Here is an 18088-nt window from a genome sequence, read left to right as displayed (position 1 = left end):
GTTTCTCTTTCTTTCTTTCTTTCTTTCTTTCTTTCTTTCTTTCTTTCTTTCTTTCTTTCTTTCTTTCTTTCTCTCTCTCTCTCTCTTTTCTTTCTTTCTCTTTCTTTCTTTCCTTCCTCCCTTCCCTCCCTCCCTCCCTCCTTCCTTCCCTCCCTCTCTCCCTCCTTCCTTCCTTCCTTCTTTTTCTTTCTTTTCTTATACCTACTATCATCTCCTTCCCTTAAACAGACGACATTTCCCCATGATGTTAATTAAGCCCAATGAAACTGCCCTCTTTGCAGGTCAAAACACTGTTCAAGATGAACATTTTCACAGGCCTCATCGATTGTACCCCTTCTTCAGCTGTTCATTACTATTTCTCCTGCTTAAGTTGGCATCTTGGCGGGGTTATCATCAATTAATGGAAGCCACTTTGGGTCAGCTTTATTGCCCTGAAGGGCTGGAAACTAGAAATCCAGTTTTGTTCTATCCAAATCTGGACGGTTGGAAGTCTGAGGCCACATTGCTATATCTGCATTGTACTTTGTTACTGCTAAAACATAGGAAATGAACTCTCAGTGTATCTGGGGTAGGACCAATCCCAGACTCTGCCCTGCTGCCCAAACCAGCAGCTTTTCAGCTCTAGGACATTCATTTTCACTCTACACAGTAGTGCCTGTCTCTTGAATGTCAGCGGGCCCACCAAGCTTCCACAAGTCACCAACACTGACTCTTGTGGCTCTGTGTAGAGTTCTGGAGGCAGTTTGGCCAAAACGTCACTAAGAAGACCAGCCTTATGGGAATATGGGGCTCAGAACGCTGAACCCTTCGGACACAAAGCCATTCAAGCTCACTTAAAGAAGGGGTGGGGGGGCTTCTCCCAAACCCAACATTTGAGTCCTTTAGAAAAGTCAAGAGCTGGCTTCTCCAAGAATGAGGCAGGAAGAGAGATGAGCATCAGTGGGTTGTGGCTATAAGAAACTACGGATAGATAAGTGGAGGAGAAGCATCGTGGAAAGGAGGCAAGTCGGGAAAGTGAAGGTCCTATCACAGAATCCTTATCAACGTCATTGGAGAAACGCTCCAAGTTCAGTGCTAAGACTATCCAAGGAAGAACAAGCTCAATTCAATCCAAGCAGCATCTATGAAACACCTATTTTATGCCTGGCACTGGTTTAGCACAGTTAGAGTTAGTAGATAAATCAGACACTACTTTGAGCCTAGAGGAGTTTCTGAGCTGGTGGAGATGCCAAGGGAAGGGACAGACAAGCTGATGATTTGAGTTGGGCCTTGAAAATAACTCGACATTCACTAGGTGGCTATTGAAGCAAGAACGATCATGTCTATGGTGGTCTTGGGTTTGGATGTAGGGTACAATTTGCTGCAAGTCGATGCCAATTCAAGCCAGGTCTATGGGGGTCAGTGTGGACTGTGATCCATCGGGTTTTCAATGGCCAATTTTTTGTTAGTCACCAAGCCTTTCTTCCAAAGGACCTCTGGGTGGACTTAAACCTTCAATCTTTTGGTTAGCAAGGACATGACTTGCTTGCACCTCATAGGACTTCAGAATGTATAGGGACGTGACATGGTCGAACTTGGTTTTAAAAGACAAAGGAGTAGACATTTTCCTAGAGACCATTGAGGTTGTGTCTAGGAAGTTGGTGGCTGTTGAGGTGTGAGATTACAACGGTCTGAACCCAAAGATGGCACTAATGAAGAGCAAGGTACAACACATTTTCAAACTGAAAGGTAAAAACGGAGGTGGAAAGTTGGAAGACCAAGAAGACAGAGGAAAGCAGAAGCATCATGGTTCTGAAGCGCGGGTTGGAGTGGGGTGGGGAGGAATCTATGGGTCAGGTTTGGTAACTTTCCTTGGGAGATGTTATAGATGGGTATGAATAGTCACAAAAGGGATCTTCTGGTACCGGTGAATGTGACCTGGTTTGGAAATCTGGTCTTTGAAGATGAAGCTAAAAGAATTAAGCTAACAGGAAGCCATACTGGAGTAGGGTAGATACCAAGCCTATCAAACTGGTTCAAAAAATGAGAAGAGACACCAAGACAGAGAGACAGAGGGAAGAACAGGCAGTGATGGGATGAGGCTGCAGCTGTAAGCCAAGAAAATGCCCCGGCTACCAGAAGCTAAGAAAGACAAGGAAGGATTTGCCCCTAGAGCCTGCCAAGGGAACACCCTAAATCTGGATGGTTATCCTGTCCAGCTGCGAGGCACAGCATCTCTCTTGTTTGGCACTTTGCTATGGCCCTCCTAGGAAACGAATACAGGAGAGATGGCATTCTATCTCTGTCTCAATAGATGAGTTTATTTATCTCAGGCTCTTAGAAATCGATTTCATTAAAAAGTCATTTTATTGGGAGCGCTTACAGTTCTTATAACATCAATTGTACCAAGCATAGTTGTACATATGTTACCATCATCATTTCCAAAACATTTTCTACTTGAGCCCTTGGTATAAGGTCCTCTTTTTCCCCCTCCCTATCCCCACTTTCCCACCCTCATGAATCCTTGATCAATTAGGTATGGTTATTATTATTATATATCTTACACTGTCCATTGTCTCCCTTCACCCACATTTCTGTTATTTTTCCCCTTGGGGGGGACCCTATATATCCAACTTTATAATGGGTTCCCCTTTCTCCCCCTTACCCCTCCCTGACCATTCCCCTACTGTCATGATATTGTTACTCCCACTACTATTTCTGAGGGGTTTATCTGTCCTGAATTCCTTTTGTTAAGAGTTCTTATCTGTAACAATGTGTGTTCTCAGGTCTAGCCAGATTTGTAAGGTAGAATGGGGACAAGGTAGTTGGGGGTGGTGGGGGAGGAAGCATTCAAGAAATAGAGAAATGATGTGTGTTTTGTCTGTGCTATAGTGTACTTTGGTTGAATCATCTCTTCCTTATAACTCTTCTGTGGGGGGATATCCAGTTGTCTACTAATGGACTTTGGGTCTCCCCTCCAAATGCTCTCATTCCCATTGGTATAGTTGTTTGTGTTGGATCTTTATACCTGATGCTATTGCCACCCAATCCTGGTCAGTACCTTGTGATCACACAGATTGGTGTGTGTCTTCCATTTGGCCTTATTTGCTTCCCTGCTGGGCTGCTTGTTTAACTTCAAGCCGTTAAGACCCCAGATGCTATATCTTTTGATAGCTGGGCACCATTGGCTTTCTTCACTACATTTGCTTATACACCCATTTTTGTCTTCAGCAATTGTATCAGGGAGGTGAGTATCAAAGAGTGCCAGGTTATCAGAAAAACAAATGTTCTTGTGTTTCATTTTTGACTAGACTTAGATTTAGCAAAAGTTCTCAGGGAGAATAGGATCGGTCTCTTGGCAATCTTTTCCTGACATTTTTCTTTGACTTCCTTCTTTCTCTTAGCCAAAAGCTTGGCATATTTGACGGTCTCCTCCTTCTTTTTCTTGGTGCATTCTTTCTTCAGCGTGATGCACTGGCGCTTGTGCTACAGGACATGTGGAGTCAGGAGAGACCGAATCTTGGGCACTTTGGTCCTGCATTTCCTGTCTCCTTTGTTCAGGAGCTTTCTCACAACATACTGGCAGACACCATCATCTTTAGAGAGACTGAAGGTTTGCAGACACTGCTCGCTCTTTGGGGAACCAGGGGTTGAGTCACAGTTGTATCAGTCAGTCCTGGGATATCTTTATCCCCCACCCCCCTTTTAAAATAATAATCAAGTTGAGAATGCTCAGATTAGCATCCACAATGCAGCCCCAGATGGATTTGTGCTTCCTCTTCCCAGTTCCCCTTGGTCTGTAACAGGAGTGCCCCTTACTCAGCAGCAGCAGACAGATGCAGCAATGGGTCAAGATACCTTGCTTCATGTCGTTCCCACGCCCGATGTGGACAACATAACCCTTCCATTCATCACCCAGCGACTTGGCAGCAACTTCGATGGCCATTCATGTCTCATGAAAGGTGTGAAGTTCATGTTCATTATCCACTTCAATGACTTTCTGGAAGCCAGTGGTTGGGAAGGAGCTGTGAGGCAGCTGATCACCTCGTCGGTTGACACCAGGCAAAAGAGCACATCATCTCTTCAGAAACATCAAGGAAGGCTTTGTTGGCAGGTGCAGCAGAATTGGTTCTGATTCATAGTGAAGCCATGTACAACAGAATGAAATACCTCCAGATTCTGCACCATGCTCACAATTCTTCTTATGTTTGAACCCATTTTTGCAGCCACCGTGTCAATTAATCTCCTGATGGGTCTTTCTCTTTTTCACTGACCACACATGATGTCTTTTCCAGAGACTGGTCTTTCCTCATAGTGTCCAAAACAAGTGAGATGAAATCTCATGAGGCTTGATTCTAAAGCGCATTTCAAGATACAGTTGTTTGTTCTTCTAGAAGTGCAAGGTACTTGAAATATTCTTCACCAACACCATGAAGGAGGAGTAAAAACATCATTGAGGTGGAGGAAAAATACAGCTGATATTAGCAGGAAGGTGCTAAAAAAAGTTCATCCTCATTGTTCTCTATTCCGAGAACAATCAAAGAGGGCAGGATGGCAACTTTGTGGAAAGAGTGAAACAATTCTTCAGAATTGAGAATAGACCCAAACTAGAGGTAAGCAAAAGCATTATCCAATAGCTTGTGATGTCTTTTGGTAGCACATTGACTTGCTTTTTTCCCAGTAGTGCTTTGAGCTTTGTCATTTCACTGTTCATTAGCATTTAACAACCAAAAGAGAAAAATCGAATTTCCTTAGTCTGGCACTTAAACTAATGTAGTTCTAGATCTTCCCTTCCAATCTATTACCACCACTTTCATTAGTCCCTTCTCATTGGCCAGAAACCCCAATGCCCTCAGGGTCTCCTCAGGTGACAGGAGAGAGTGAAGGAATGTGTTCATACATCACAGATCTCCAATGTCCCTGTTTTTCTAATCTCTCACAGCTATTAACAATACCAAGCCAGTCAAGAGTATTCTAAACACTTCATAGTACCATAACCCTAAAGTCAACATGGGAATGAAAAAGCAAACAAAACATCTAATTGGAATGACAGTGGGGAACATGGAAGCCAGAACACAGTTGCCAAAAATGATGTTGGCCAAGAGCTTTGGAGGTCAGTTGGACTTCATCAAAGTGGTTCCACAGTTCTGACATACAACCCACATGTGGGGGTTTCAATTTCTTCCATCAACAACTTGCACTGCCCCCCCTCCCCCCCCCCACCCCCCATACACACACAAAGGATAACATGCACTGAGGCGATGGTCTGTTTCAGGGCATACTTTCTAAGCCCTCCTTAAAAGTGTAGGCATCAAGGCATTGTCGAGCGTGGGGTCGGGGGTGGTCCTTAAGAACAGGAAATCTGGCTAGACATGAAGTTTGTTGTGCGTTGCTGTCAGCTGTTGTCAAGTTGATACCCAACTCATGGAAACCCCACACACAACGGAATCAAACTCGATCTGGTTCTGTGTTACCTCCATGCTTGGTTGTAGATCAGATGGCTTTGAGTCATAGCATTTCTTTGAATGAGTTTTCAGAAGTAGATACGAACTTTTTCTCACTAGCCCACCCTAGTCTATAAATACTGCTAAAACCCATTCAGCATTATAGCTCCACACAGGGTCCATTGAATGGTGGCTGCACATGAGGTCCATTGGCTGGGAGTTGGACCCAAGTCTCTGATGGAAAGGGAGAATTGTACCATTGAATCACCAATGTCCCCAACAGGAAGACAGCATGTGTCATTTCAGTGTTCAAACAGGGCAAAACACAACACAAAAACACAATCGACAGAGCAATGAGCAAAGCCACCAGTATAAAAAGGAGTCACATGGAAACAAGAGCCAAAGAGAAATATGGATCTTAATAGACTTAATTTCTCTGATGGGATTAAAAAGCATTGTGCTCCAAGTCAATAGAGGATTTCAACCTTGGGTCATATGGTATTCTCAGAGAGGACTGGTGAATGGGATCAAAGTGAGCGGGTGGGGGTGGGGTGGGGTGTGTGTGGAGAAATAGGAGAAATTAGATCTAATCCAAATGAGGAAGTATGGGCTTGGGTTCATTACTATGAAACTTCATTCTGCTCCTCGAATTAGGAATGGAAAAACACACTCACTGTAAGGGGCATCTTGCCCAAGTCTGGCTCCCACTCTGATCACCTCTGTGTAAGGGAGCCAACTTGCTGGACTTCTAATAACAATGGATCTCCTGTTCTCTCTCAGCAATGACCTGGCTTTTAACATTTTCTGATAATCTAAGCAGCTGCCTGACCTCGCATAAATCATTTCTGCCTTGGGCCTCTGTTTATTCATATGTACCCCAGGAGATAGCCAGTCCCTGCCAGCCTAACATTCCCCAAACCAGTCAGACCCTGCTTGAAGCTCTCACTGCACTTAGCCCAGGGCGGGTGCATAGGGATGCTCAGTAAATGCTTCTCACTGCTTGAAATGTAGACCACTCAGGAGAGTGATGGCTAATATTTATTGAGCCTTTACAATGCACCAGACAGGGAGATGAGTATAGAGGTCTTACTGAGATTAAGTGAAATGCACCATTATTGCTGCAATAAGTGGCATAGGGGATGTAGGAGGTGGCCATAATTGATCTCCCCTGGCTCCTCTATTAGGAGCCTTAGTGGTATAGTGATGTGTTGAGTTGCTAACTGCAAGATCGAAATCACCAACCTCTCCGCAGGAGAAAGAGTTACAGTCTCAGGAACTCATGAGGGTAGTTCTACCCTGTCCTACAAGGTCGCTATGAGTCGGAATTGACTAAATGGCATTGCATTTGGTTTGGTTTGGTTTGCTCTGACTTCCCTATTGCCACAAGACAGAGTCAGACATCTTTCACCCTCCATCCTTCTTTACCCTCTTCTGACACCCACCCTTCCTCCCCCAGCACTCTACCTCTATGCTGGGACTCCAGCATCCATTGCAATGACCACACGGAACTCAAAGGCAGCACTATGAGTAAGGAGGCTTATTAGGGCAATTAATAGGTTACCACAAGTCAGGGTCAATAAGCAGGATATAGTCATTGGACCACAGCAACACCTTTCCTTAGTCAGCAGCCAAGTCTCTCTCAGATCCTCAGCCTTCCGTCCACGCGGTTGGTAGTCAAGGCTCTCTCCTATCCTCAGTCCCTCAGCCACATGGTCCCTTGGCCTTTGCTTCCACAGGCCAGGACGCCAGGACACTTGTCTCTGTCTCACAGACCCATAGTCTAAGGCCAGATGTGGAGAAGGAACCCCATTCTCTCCGCACGGCTCCTGAGTCTCCATGCTATAGTCTCCGTTGTATTGGGTCTCAACGACCTCCTGACTTCAGGCAAGGATCTTGAAGGTGCTCTTCCAAATGTGTCAGTGATTTCTCCGTGTGTTCCAGGTGATGTTTATTTACCAAGGGATGGCTTTGATGGAAGTGTGGTTTGTCCATCAGCTGACCCAACTCCAAGGAAAAGGGTGGTGGTGTCTTCAGTCACACCCTCTAGTAGTCTTAAAGACGCCCCCACGGAAACAAAGGTTGTGACTTAGTTCACATCCTCTACTCAAGCCCATGTCCCTAGATTTACACTTTGAACATTCCAAGCTCCAATTATTAGTAGAGTTTTAGAGCTCTTTCTTCTCAGTTGGTGTCTACCCCATCAACAAATGAAGGTCCTGAAGGCGTTTATTCCCACAGGATTGATTCCTTTCTCGCCACTATGGTTGACTCTACTTTGAGAAGGCAACTCTCCCCCAGCCATAATTGTGGGTGCCTTCTTACTTGACGTGCTCATCTTCTGGCACTATCTCTGACAACGCTCTGCTTCTATCTGACAATACGGGTTTCAGCAGCTAATTCCTCTGAAATGGATAACTGTGATGGTTAGGGAGCATGTCAACTAGACACCCCTGGGTAAGAGTCTGTTGGAGCTCAGCCTATTAATTGTGTTGCTGCCTGACAATACCTCCATGGCATCTTGAGCCTTTTTGTTTACATACCATTTAACCATCACAAGGGCCTAGGAATGGGTTTCACTCAAATGGCAGCATGAACTCTCTAAAAACCGAATGTACAATGACTGTAACATCTGTGAGAACCAGAACTTATGAAAGGTGGAAACCTGCTACTGATGGGAAGCCTAAGCATGGTCCACCTCCAGAGAAGGATAGGAAAGCCATAAGGTTGTACCCTGTCAAAGACCCTGATATTCCAGGCAGTCCTGCTGAGCTTCAGCTCGTATGGGTCTCGCTGTATTTAGCATGAACCCTCCTATCACAGAGCCTTTCCTGCAGCCAAAGGCTGCTTACCTTGCCCACATGAGAATGAAGGAAGGCTTCCTGTAGAAGGTGGTATCTGCATTAAAGTCTGAAGGAAAGCAGATATTATCCAGGCGAATGGGGCAAGTTTGAGGGTAGTTGAGGCAGCCCAACAGGACAGGAACTCAGAGGAGTAGGGAGATAGGAAAAGGAAACACTAGTGCTATCTCTCCATTGTTATCACCAGAGCCCAGCCCCTTAAGTAGAAAAAACAGTTCCTTTGCAAAATTGGGAAGCACTCAGCCCTAGAGCTATTCAAGCAGAGGTTGGCTGGCTATCTAGCAGGGGAATTGAAAAAAAAAAGTGTCCATGTAGAGGCAGGAGGGGGGGTTGTTAGGGTGCTTATTGGTCTCACCTCCTACTCCCTCATGAAGGGATTCCCCAGCCTCCCGGTCTCTCTCCGCACGCTGCTAGCTCCCATCCTCAGTGGAATGTGTGATCCCATTGGGTGCATTTAGAAGCAGGACCTGGGCTTGCTTCACTGAGTCTCACACTTTGCCTATTTTTCTGTGTAGCATGGCCACCTAACAAGGTAGCCCAGGTGACAGGGTGGGCTGCTAACCACAAGTTCAGCAGTTTAAACCCACTAGCCACTCCTTGGGAGAAAGAGGAGGCTTTCTGCTCCCACAGAGAGTTACAGTTTCAGAATCCCACAGGGAAAACCCACGGTGCTACCCTGTCCCATGGGATTGCTGTGTGTTGGAATCAGCTTGATGGCAGCGAGTTTGTTTTTTGCTGGGTACCTGATGCAGTATGCCTTCTGCCATATGGCTGAAGGGGCAGTGCCCAGTTCTGCCAGTAAGCAAGGTATCTCATTCGGAGGGAAATAGGCTAAGCAAACCTATGTGTCTGAAGATTAATTTCAGGGCCCTTGGTTCAAGGACGCTGAGGAGTATAAAGATCATAGATGTGTGATTTCTATCAAAACCAAGACCAAACTCATTGTGTTGATTCCAACTCATAGTGACCCTATAGGACAGGATAAAACTGCTGCTGTGGGCTTCTGAGATGGTAACTCTTTTTATTTTAAATCATTTTATTGGGGGCTCTTATACAGCTCTTATCACAATACATCCAACCATCCATTATGTCAAACACATTTGTACTTATGTTGCCATCATCATTTAAAAATATTTTCTTTCTACTTGCGCTCTTGGTATCAGTTCATCCCCCCTCCCCCCTCCCTCCCTCATGAACCCTTGATAATTTGTAAATTATTATTTTGTTCATGTCCTACACTGACTGATGTCTCCTTTCACCCACTTTTCTGCTGACCATCCCCCTGGGAGGGGGTTTTATGTAGATCACTGTGATCGGTTCCCCCCTTCCTCACCCACCCCCACCTTCCCTTTTCCCTCCTGATATCCCTACTCTTAATATTGGTCTGGAAGGGTTTATCTGTCCTGGGTTCCCAGTGTTTCCAGCTCTTATCTCTACCTGTGTACATGCTCTGGTCTCACTGGATTTATAAGGTAGAATTGGGTCATGATATTGGTGGGGGAGGAAGTGTTATGAGGAAAGTTGTATGTTTCAACAGTTCTATACTGCACCCTGACTGGCTTGTCTCTTCCTTGTGACCCTACAGTGAGGGGATGTCTAATTGCCTACAGATGGGCTTTGGATCTCCACTCCGCAATCCCCTTCATTCACAAGAATATGATTTTCTGTTCTGGGTCTTTGATGCCTGATACCTGACCCCATTAACACCTCATGATCACACAGACTGGTGTGTTTCTTCCTTGTGGACTTTGTTGCTTCTCAGCTAGATGGACGGTTGTTCATCTTCAAGCTTATAAGACCCGAGACACTATATTTTTGGATAGCCGGGCACCATCAGCTTTCTTCACCACATTTGCTTATGCACCCAATTTGTCTTCTGTGATCGTGTCAGGAAGGCGAACATCACAGAATGCCAGGTTATTAGAACAAAGTGTTCTTGCATTGAGGGAGTACTTGAGTAGAGGCCCAATGTCCATCTGCTACTTTAATGCTAAACCTATAAATATATGTACATAGATCTATTTCCCCATCATTATATATAAATATATTTACATATGTAGATGCCTGTATTTAGACCTCTACAAATGCCCTTTGCCTCCTAGTTCTTTCCTCTATTTCCTTATACTTTCCTCTTGTCCCACTATCATGTTTGGCATTCATTCAGGTTTTAGTAATTCCTCTCGGTCACATTTTCCTTGACCAAGCCCCACCAGGCATTCTTCACCCTTCTCACCATTGATTTTAGATCACTTGTTGTTCCCTTGTCCCTGGGTTTGTTGGTACCACCCTTCCTTTCCCCTGCCTCCCTCTCTCCTGTGTCCCCCCTGCCCCCAACCAACAGTTGTGTTGTTTTCTCCTCCAGATTGTTTATCTCTCCTATCTTATCTAGATAGACATGCAAAAACAATACAGGCACAAAAATAAAACAAAGCAAAAGAAAACAAAAAACAAAACAACCAAAAAAACTCAACAACAAAAAAGAAAAGCCTGTAAATAGTTCCAGGTCTGCTTGTTGACCTTTGTGAATGTTTTCTGGTCGAGTCTGATGAGGTGCCATGCCCTGGCCCCAAAATCTATTTTTGGTAATCTTCAGGGACTTCATTTCTTTGCTATCTTTGCTGCTATGTTGCATATCTTTATGTTTCTCCCCAGTGTGGGGTCAGATCGGGTACAATTCCTGCACAGTGTCTCCAGTGTTGTTCCCTGTAGCACTTTGGGTCAGTGAGGGATGTTGTGTTGAGACTGCAACTTTTTATAGGAGTAGAGAGTTCCACCTTTCGCTCTTGGAGCAGTTGTAGGTTTCAAACCGCTGACCTTGTGGTTAGTAATCCAAAGCATCACCACTACACCATCAGGACTCAAGAGGGGCTTTATAAAAAGGGGGGCGGTAAATGCTACTGGAAACTTAGCTTATGGGGATACTCCTCCCCTAATGACAGGAACTTTGCAATGCAGATATCAAATGACACTCAAGGTCAAATTAAAATTATAGAACCGTTCAGGCAAAAGAGAGATGCAACCAAACACAAAGATACAGAAAAAACACAAGATGATAACCAGAGGTGAAAGTGATGAAGACAGGAAACCATGTAGCGGAGGCACCTCAGCCGCTAACCATGGCTCCACTTCATTCAGCCCTCCTGGATGCTGCTAAGCAGGGGTCTCCCAGGCGCATCACATAGGTGCATCTTGCAATTCTTCCTCTTCTTTTGACTCTTGTTAACTGCCCACCACATTGGGCCCTACAGGGAATGCTAGCCATCATCCAAGACTTAGAAAACAACAGCAGACAAAGTGGGGTGGGGTGGAGGCAGGGGTGTTGTTCAGAAAAATCAGCAGCGAACAGAATGAGGTTTTGAGAGCACATAGTGACACCTCCCCGAAGTCTGAAAATGCCAAGGCTGACTTCCCTTCAGTCATCATCGGCAGCAGCAGCCCGGGCAAATTTCAGGGTGCTCTCTCTCTCCAGAAGCTGTTCTGGTAAAGGAGGGAGGTGCACAAACAGGCCACAGCGGACAGGCAAAAGGAGCCCGGCATATTCATCTCTTTTACAGGAGACCATTGGGAAACAGGGCAAACCAATACCGAGCACTCCCAGGGATGACTCGGAGGATAACTCCTTGTTCACATCGGCAGTGGTTACACTGAGCAGACTCCATGGAAACCCTTTACACCTTCAAAGTAGCATTTAAAAAATGGTCTCCATTCTGGGGCGCTCTGAGTGCTTCATCCGTGGAAATATGTCTTTAAAGTTGGCGGGGCTAAGGGGCCCTTGGCAGATGGAGGATTTGAAAACGAACGAGGTGAGGTGACTTCAGCAACCACCGCAGGAAGCATGCCAGGCACAGCCAGGGGGTGAGGCTGCTTCAAACCTGGAAAGATTCTTAACTGTGCATGAAAGAGAATCAGAAAGTTGCTGGCGAGCGTGCACCTGCCCCCAGTAGAGCCGCCTCATCAGCATTCCACGCCAGGCCTCCGAACAGCAAGCCAGGAATCTTGCAAGCATGGGAAAATAGACAAAAGTCTTTCCTTCAAGCCTAATCTGATGATTTAAATCTATAAATCCTAATGCCTCTCAGGTGTTCCAACCGTCTTATTCCTTTTGAAAGGAGCTTCTGCAGGAGTTAAACACTAGTAGCTTCTCGTCTGATTAAACACATCTCCCACAAAATAGCAGGTGCCTTCTGGACTCAACGAGAGTGTCAGAAACCCAAACAGGAAATTTGCAAAAGGCTTTGAAGGGTGGGAGTGGGGAGGGGGGAAGAGGCATCGCTAGAGTTTGGGAAAAGTGGGGAAATTGGTTTTGAGTTTACTGCTCTTCGAGGAATAGCAGAAGCAGCAAAGGTCATATGGCGGAATGGTTTGATGAAATGATCTGTTGTTGTTGCTGTTGTTTGCTTTTACAAACCCTAAACTGCCCATGTATCTTTTTAAAGCTAAAATCATGCCTGTTGTACGGATGTAGAAATGAGGAACCCGGTAGACACGTGAAGCGAGCTCAAGAATCAAAACAGCGAACGAGGCCATTTCCCGATGAGGAAGAATGACATCAGCTTGTCTTTCCCATGGTGGTGGAGGGAGAACAACTGACCCTCTGGAATTTTCCTGTTTGTGGTGGTGAGTTGCCTTTGCTCCCAGACTGTTGATGACTCCGATCACGACAGAAGGGGATGCTGCCCGGCCGGTCCTGCACCCTCCACAGGAGAGGTTACAGATCAGCCTCTGGTTCCTCATAGTCTTCATTGCCTGACTTCTGGAAAACCAGGCCTTTCTTCCCACTCGACTGTCTAGAAACTCCTTTGGAACCTGTTCAGCATCATAGCAACATGTGAGCCTTCGGGTTTGCATATGGGGTACAACGACCCAAGACTGAAACCTAGTCTCCCCGTGGGAGGCTCGAATTCCACCACTGAACCATCACTGCCTTCTCTGTGTGTCTGTTAGTATGTATTCCCTATTGCTATCAATTGTACATAGCTCAGGTTATGAAAAGGCTCCTTTTGAATCAGATAACACGGAAGGCCGCGATGTAGACAATGCAGAGGTTTTTTGTTTTGTTTTGTGGCAGCAAAAATTCTTTCCTACATAGATCACCAACTGTCTTGTTCGCTGCTGCATTCTCAAAACGTGGTGCCTGGTAGATGCTCCATAAATATTTCCTAAGTGGATAAGTACATGCTCACTGTGTCTCAGGCACTGAGCATTGTATCTGTGTATCACCCATTTAAGCTTTCAAGTAACCCTTTGGGGTAAATATGATTTTCATTTTATGGACCAGAAGCTAAGGTTGGAGGTATGTATTTTTGTGGCATTCTACAGCCATGACATGTTGAAAGTTGGGGGTGGAGGAGGACAAGGTCGGGGGTGACCCAGGCCTGTGTCTTTGTTCTGATTGCTCCTGTTTATTATATGGTCTTTTTATTTCCCATCATGGTTCTATCTGCCTCTAAGTCAAGGGACATTTATTTATCAACAAAAATATTGGAGAGCCTTGTGTAAAAATAGAAGCAAAGTGAACAGCAGCAGTCATACGACCAGTGTGTTTAGTACGAGACCTGAGAACAGTCTTCAGCACAGCCTCGCCAATTAGCACAGGAGATGTACAAGCCCAGATTAAAAAACAACAACAACAACAACAACATCATTTTTTATGGAAATGCTGCTTTCCTCAATGTAAAGAGGAGCAAAGATAGGTGCATCTAACCCTGATTCTGGTTGCACTTTTTGTTTTCACAAACATCAGGACAGTGCTCGGGAAACCAGCTGCCACTCACAGTCACCGAGTGTTTCTATGTCTTTGAATTACCTACAAAATAGGTACTGCTATGCTTTTACCATCTTTTTGCAAGTGGAGACGTTGACACATACCAAGCGACCTCTGTAATAGAGCATAACTTCGGTTCCAGCTTGGGTTTCAACATAACATTCATAGCCACTAACATGTCCTCTCTCTAAGTCACCCTGCTGTCTGCATAGCCTGCGGAGGTTTGCTCTGTAATTACTGGCCTGAAGTTTTACAAACCGGACTGCCCTGTTTATTTCAGTCTCCAAGGGCTGTAAGATACCCACAGTCTGCAGCATAACAAAGCTGGTAACTGCAGGCTGGCTACTTGCAAGCTATTTAGCATTTGTGAACATTTGAGTCATTGACATTCACCCTTACAGAAGCCTGGGTCAGAAAATAGGAGAGGAGGGTGGTCCTTTGAAGCCTCAAATAGGTGAAAATCAAAAAGATGCGGACACAGGGGGGGGGGGATATGATCGATAATGTTTTGTGACATAAAATGGCAATGATACATCTAAGGTGAATCAGAAACATATATAAACCATGATACACGAGTATATTTTGGGTTTCCACTTCATTCTAATCTCAATCTAAGAGCAATTCATTCTTATGACATGGCCTGACTGATGCTTGCTCTCATGAAGAGATCACTTAAGATATGTGTGGTACACCATAGTGTGGTGGAGAAACTAGAGAGTGCCTCTTTCTCAGAAATAATAGGTTCTGGGGTCTTAAAGGCTTGTTTTCAAGCAAGCAGCTGTCTAAGTGAGGTGTCACCCAAATCCACATGGAAGACGCATACTAGCCTGTGTCATCCAAGGACTGTAAACATTATAATCCAAATCTAAAGGGGGGAATGGTATCAGAGCTTACATTGTGAACACCTGATATGCAGAAGGCTACCAATGACGGCAGAAGCTCCAAATCCATTTACAGGGTCCACACATGGATTCAGCCTCTGGCGAATTCCCTCCAATCACAGTAGATTAAGGTGCACACAATTATGTCAGAATGTAATATCTTATCATTTGATCTTGCATTTGATCCATTTAAAGCTCTTTCAGTTAAAAAAAAATGTTAAGAGGAAATACCTGTGAATTACGCTTCTAGTGAGTCCCCTCTGACTATGGGCCAGAGATGTAAATAGCTTTCCTATCATGCAGAATGTATTAAAAGTGGATTGTTGAAGATGCAATTAGGTTAACAATTTTAGCACCCTATCAATTGATTTCCCCTATGATCCATTTAAATTTATTCTAGTTTTTAAATATTTTATGCTTTCTTTCAATTAAGGATTTTAATTTGTATTACTTTGCTATTGTGAGTTAAAAAAAAATGTTTTCCCAGATATGAAATCCAGGATAGGAAAATTTACAGAGACAGTAATGGGCGTAAATGGTACCTTGTGGGTAGGGAAGGAGGGGTTGGGGGGGAACGGGAAGCTAATAAGGAATACATGAATGAAGAAAATGTTCTAAAATTGATTGTGGTGATGCTTGTACAACTCTTCTTGATGTGATGGAACTATTGAATTGGAAGCTATGTGATTATATGCCAACAAAACTAGAAAACAACAAAAAAGACACGAACAAAATGTTAATCCTGATCCTTTTCTTAGTTCCCTAAATCCATAAAGAAGTCCCTGGTTTCTTTTCTTAACAGAAAGGAGGCTTCCCTTAGAATGAAGTAGGAGAATGGGTTCTAACGCTTCCGTGAGCCACACCGTGGCAAAGAGGCCAATGCTGGCATGTGGAAAGCCTCGACAGATGGAGCTTTTAAATAAAAACACACATGGTTCTATCGGATCCTTGTGACAACTCTGTGACCTATTTTAAAGATGAGGAGGTGAGGTTAAAGAATCATTCCAGGTTAAACACATTGCTCAAGAGAGCAAGAAGGGTGGGATTTCCCAGAGGTTAATAAGAGACCAAGAGGGCCACCACTCAAGGTGAGCGCTGTTTGAGACACAGAGCTCCTTCCCATTCTCTGGTGCCTCACAGCCAAGCACGGTGCGAAGTGGTTCCCTTCATTGCAAAAGCACAGGAGCGTGGGGTCTCTGTTTGTGAGGCGTGCCGTGCTCAGCCTATTCAAACTACAAATGCGGACCCCTGCCTCAGGAGTACCTCCGCACCCTCACCCGAAATAAAAAGGCAATGCTTCTTTCTAATGAGATCACGAGAGAGGCGTTGCCACTACTGTGGCTCAGACATTAAGAACCCATAAGTGCCCATTATCTGATGAAGGCTCTGGTAAGTAGGTAAATGGTTCTGACTGATGGATTACTTGTAGGGATCGAATATGAACCCTCTGTGGGCTTTTTTTATGTAATCACTGGAGAGACGAAGAAATGGAATCCAGACACGTAGGGTCTAAACTAAGCATGTACATATGACATTCAGCCTTTTAGGAATTCCATACTAAATGGTTATGATGCCAATGGTCATGATGCCACTTGGGGAGTGGGAGACGTGCACAGAGCACCATTTTTCACACTGTTAGGAAGATAGATTCCATTCCCTCATTTGTTAGCTCAGTGTGAGCCACACTGGGTATATTCCTTGTATATTTAGACATAATAAGTGTCAACTGGACTCTCTGATATTCAGTTCAGCATTTTAAAACCCTATTGAGTGCTAGCACCCTGCTCTCAAATCACATTATGGATTCAAAAAGGTAAAACAGACACAAAAGGACCTGTGTGGGGTGAAGTACCCACCTTGGACCCGAAGCTGTATTTTGCCTCTCACACAGCTGCTAGCACATCCCAGAGTTTCATGGGACACACTTTGAAAACCACCGATCAAGTCCTGATTTGGAGAGTCAGGGATTTGCCTCTGTGCTCAGGAGAAATATACTTGATGCTTGTGGGCCCCTTTTCCAAAGGAACAGCAGGGATGGACCAACAATAAGATTGTTCCCCTCTGAACTTGGAAAGTCTGCATGTCTAGGTACCCTGGGCATGGAGTTCCTTAAGGACATAGCCCTTCCTCACCCAGCCTGGGGTTTTCTCAAAAGAAGAAAGTATTTGACTGGAATCAGGGCTCTGCACCTTTGTGTTGTCCCTGGAGCTACAGAGTTGCCCCTGGAGCTACCCAGCATGAGCTCTTGGGTTCTTTCCAATTAGTGACTGTGAAAGAGGAGGCAAAGGAGAAGGTCCACCCACAAGCAGACTCTCAAAGGCAGGAGGCGAGAGACTTCTAGAAAAGACCCCTTAGTTGTTGGCCTCCCTAAGTGGGCATATGCCCTTTATCTTGACCGCCCCACCCCCTAACTAAGAGACATGTTCCGAAGGGCCTGTAACAGTTCATTATACTGTCATATTTTAAGCGTCCGGGTACTTTTTGACCTTCACAATACAATACTCAAATACTCTTGACCTAACTCAAGTTTTAATTTATGCCCTGAAGGTGTTCATCTCCAGGGAAGTGAGTTAGTGTTATTATATTTCACTTTAGAATAATGAGGCATCCAAGTAATTCTATCCTCCTACTTAGAAAACTCTTTTCTAAAATCCCAGCTCTACGAAGATCCACTGTATTGCTCCTGTAACCAAGTTAATTTGAAAGGCTTCCTGCCCTCTCCTTCTCTAGGATTGGGCTATTCTTATTTTTTCAAGGATTCCCCAAACCCTTATCTTGATTCCCAGACACTTTTATATCAGACACACACTCTCCAGAGTCCTCTCCAATGACCACTTGTGCTCATTAAGCAGCTAGGCTCACACAGGTCTGGAATATATCACCCCTTTAAAGTAAACCCATGCCAGAGAAGCTCAGCAAGAAAATGTTGCATTAGGAGGGTGTGGGAAAGGCCATTGGGATGGGGAGAGGGGCGAGAAAGGAAATATTTTGGATACTGCATACTTTACCAGTTATGTCATGCTGTTTGAATGACTCACTGTAGATTTGATACTGATTTGGACAATGTTTCTTCAGCCACTTGCAGACATCCTGCTGGGTCCACAGTGCCACTGGTTTTGACAGCTTCACCGTAGCAGACTGTAAATAAAGAGGGAAAGGAGG

At 44.7% G+C, this 18088-nt stretch overlaps 1 protein-coding gene across 2 annotated transcripts in view; it reads right to left on the bottom strand.

Annotated features, from left to right (window-relative positions):
• The window catches only part of SAMD12 (sterile alpha motif domain containing 12), a 487288-nt gene that overhangs the window by 283995 nt on the left and 185205 nt on the right, over nt 1-18088 (bottom strand). Inside the window, exon 3 of one of the 2 annotated variants that reach the window (XM_004697671.3) lies at nt 17935-18064. In XM_004697671.3, the coding sequence (XP_004697728.2) occupies nt 17935-18064 (130 nt within the window). The remainder of the gene's footprint in view (nt 1-17934; nt 18065-18088) is intronic. The other variant, XM_045287628.1, reaches the window with a different exon arrangement.

The sequence above is a fragment of the Echinops telfairi genome, unplaced genomic scaffold, assembly GCF_000313985.2.
Source record: "Echinops telfairi isolate 266 unplaced genomic scaffold, ASM31398v2 ScPeMD7_1;HRSCAF=3_0, whole genome shotgun sequence".
In the NCBI taxonomy this organism is placed as follows: domain Eukaryota; kingdom Metazoa; phylum Chordata; class Mammalia; order Afrosoricida; family Tenrecidae; genus Echinops; species Echinops telfairi.
Note: the sequence above shows the minus strand (reverse complement) of the source record. Positions and strands in the feature narration are given on the sequence as shown.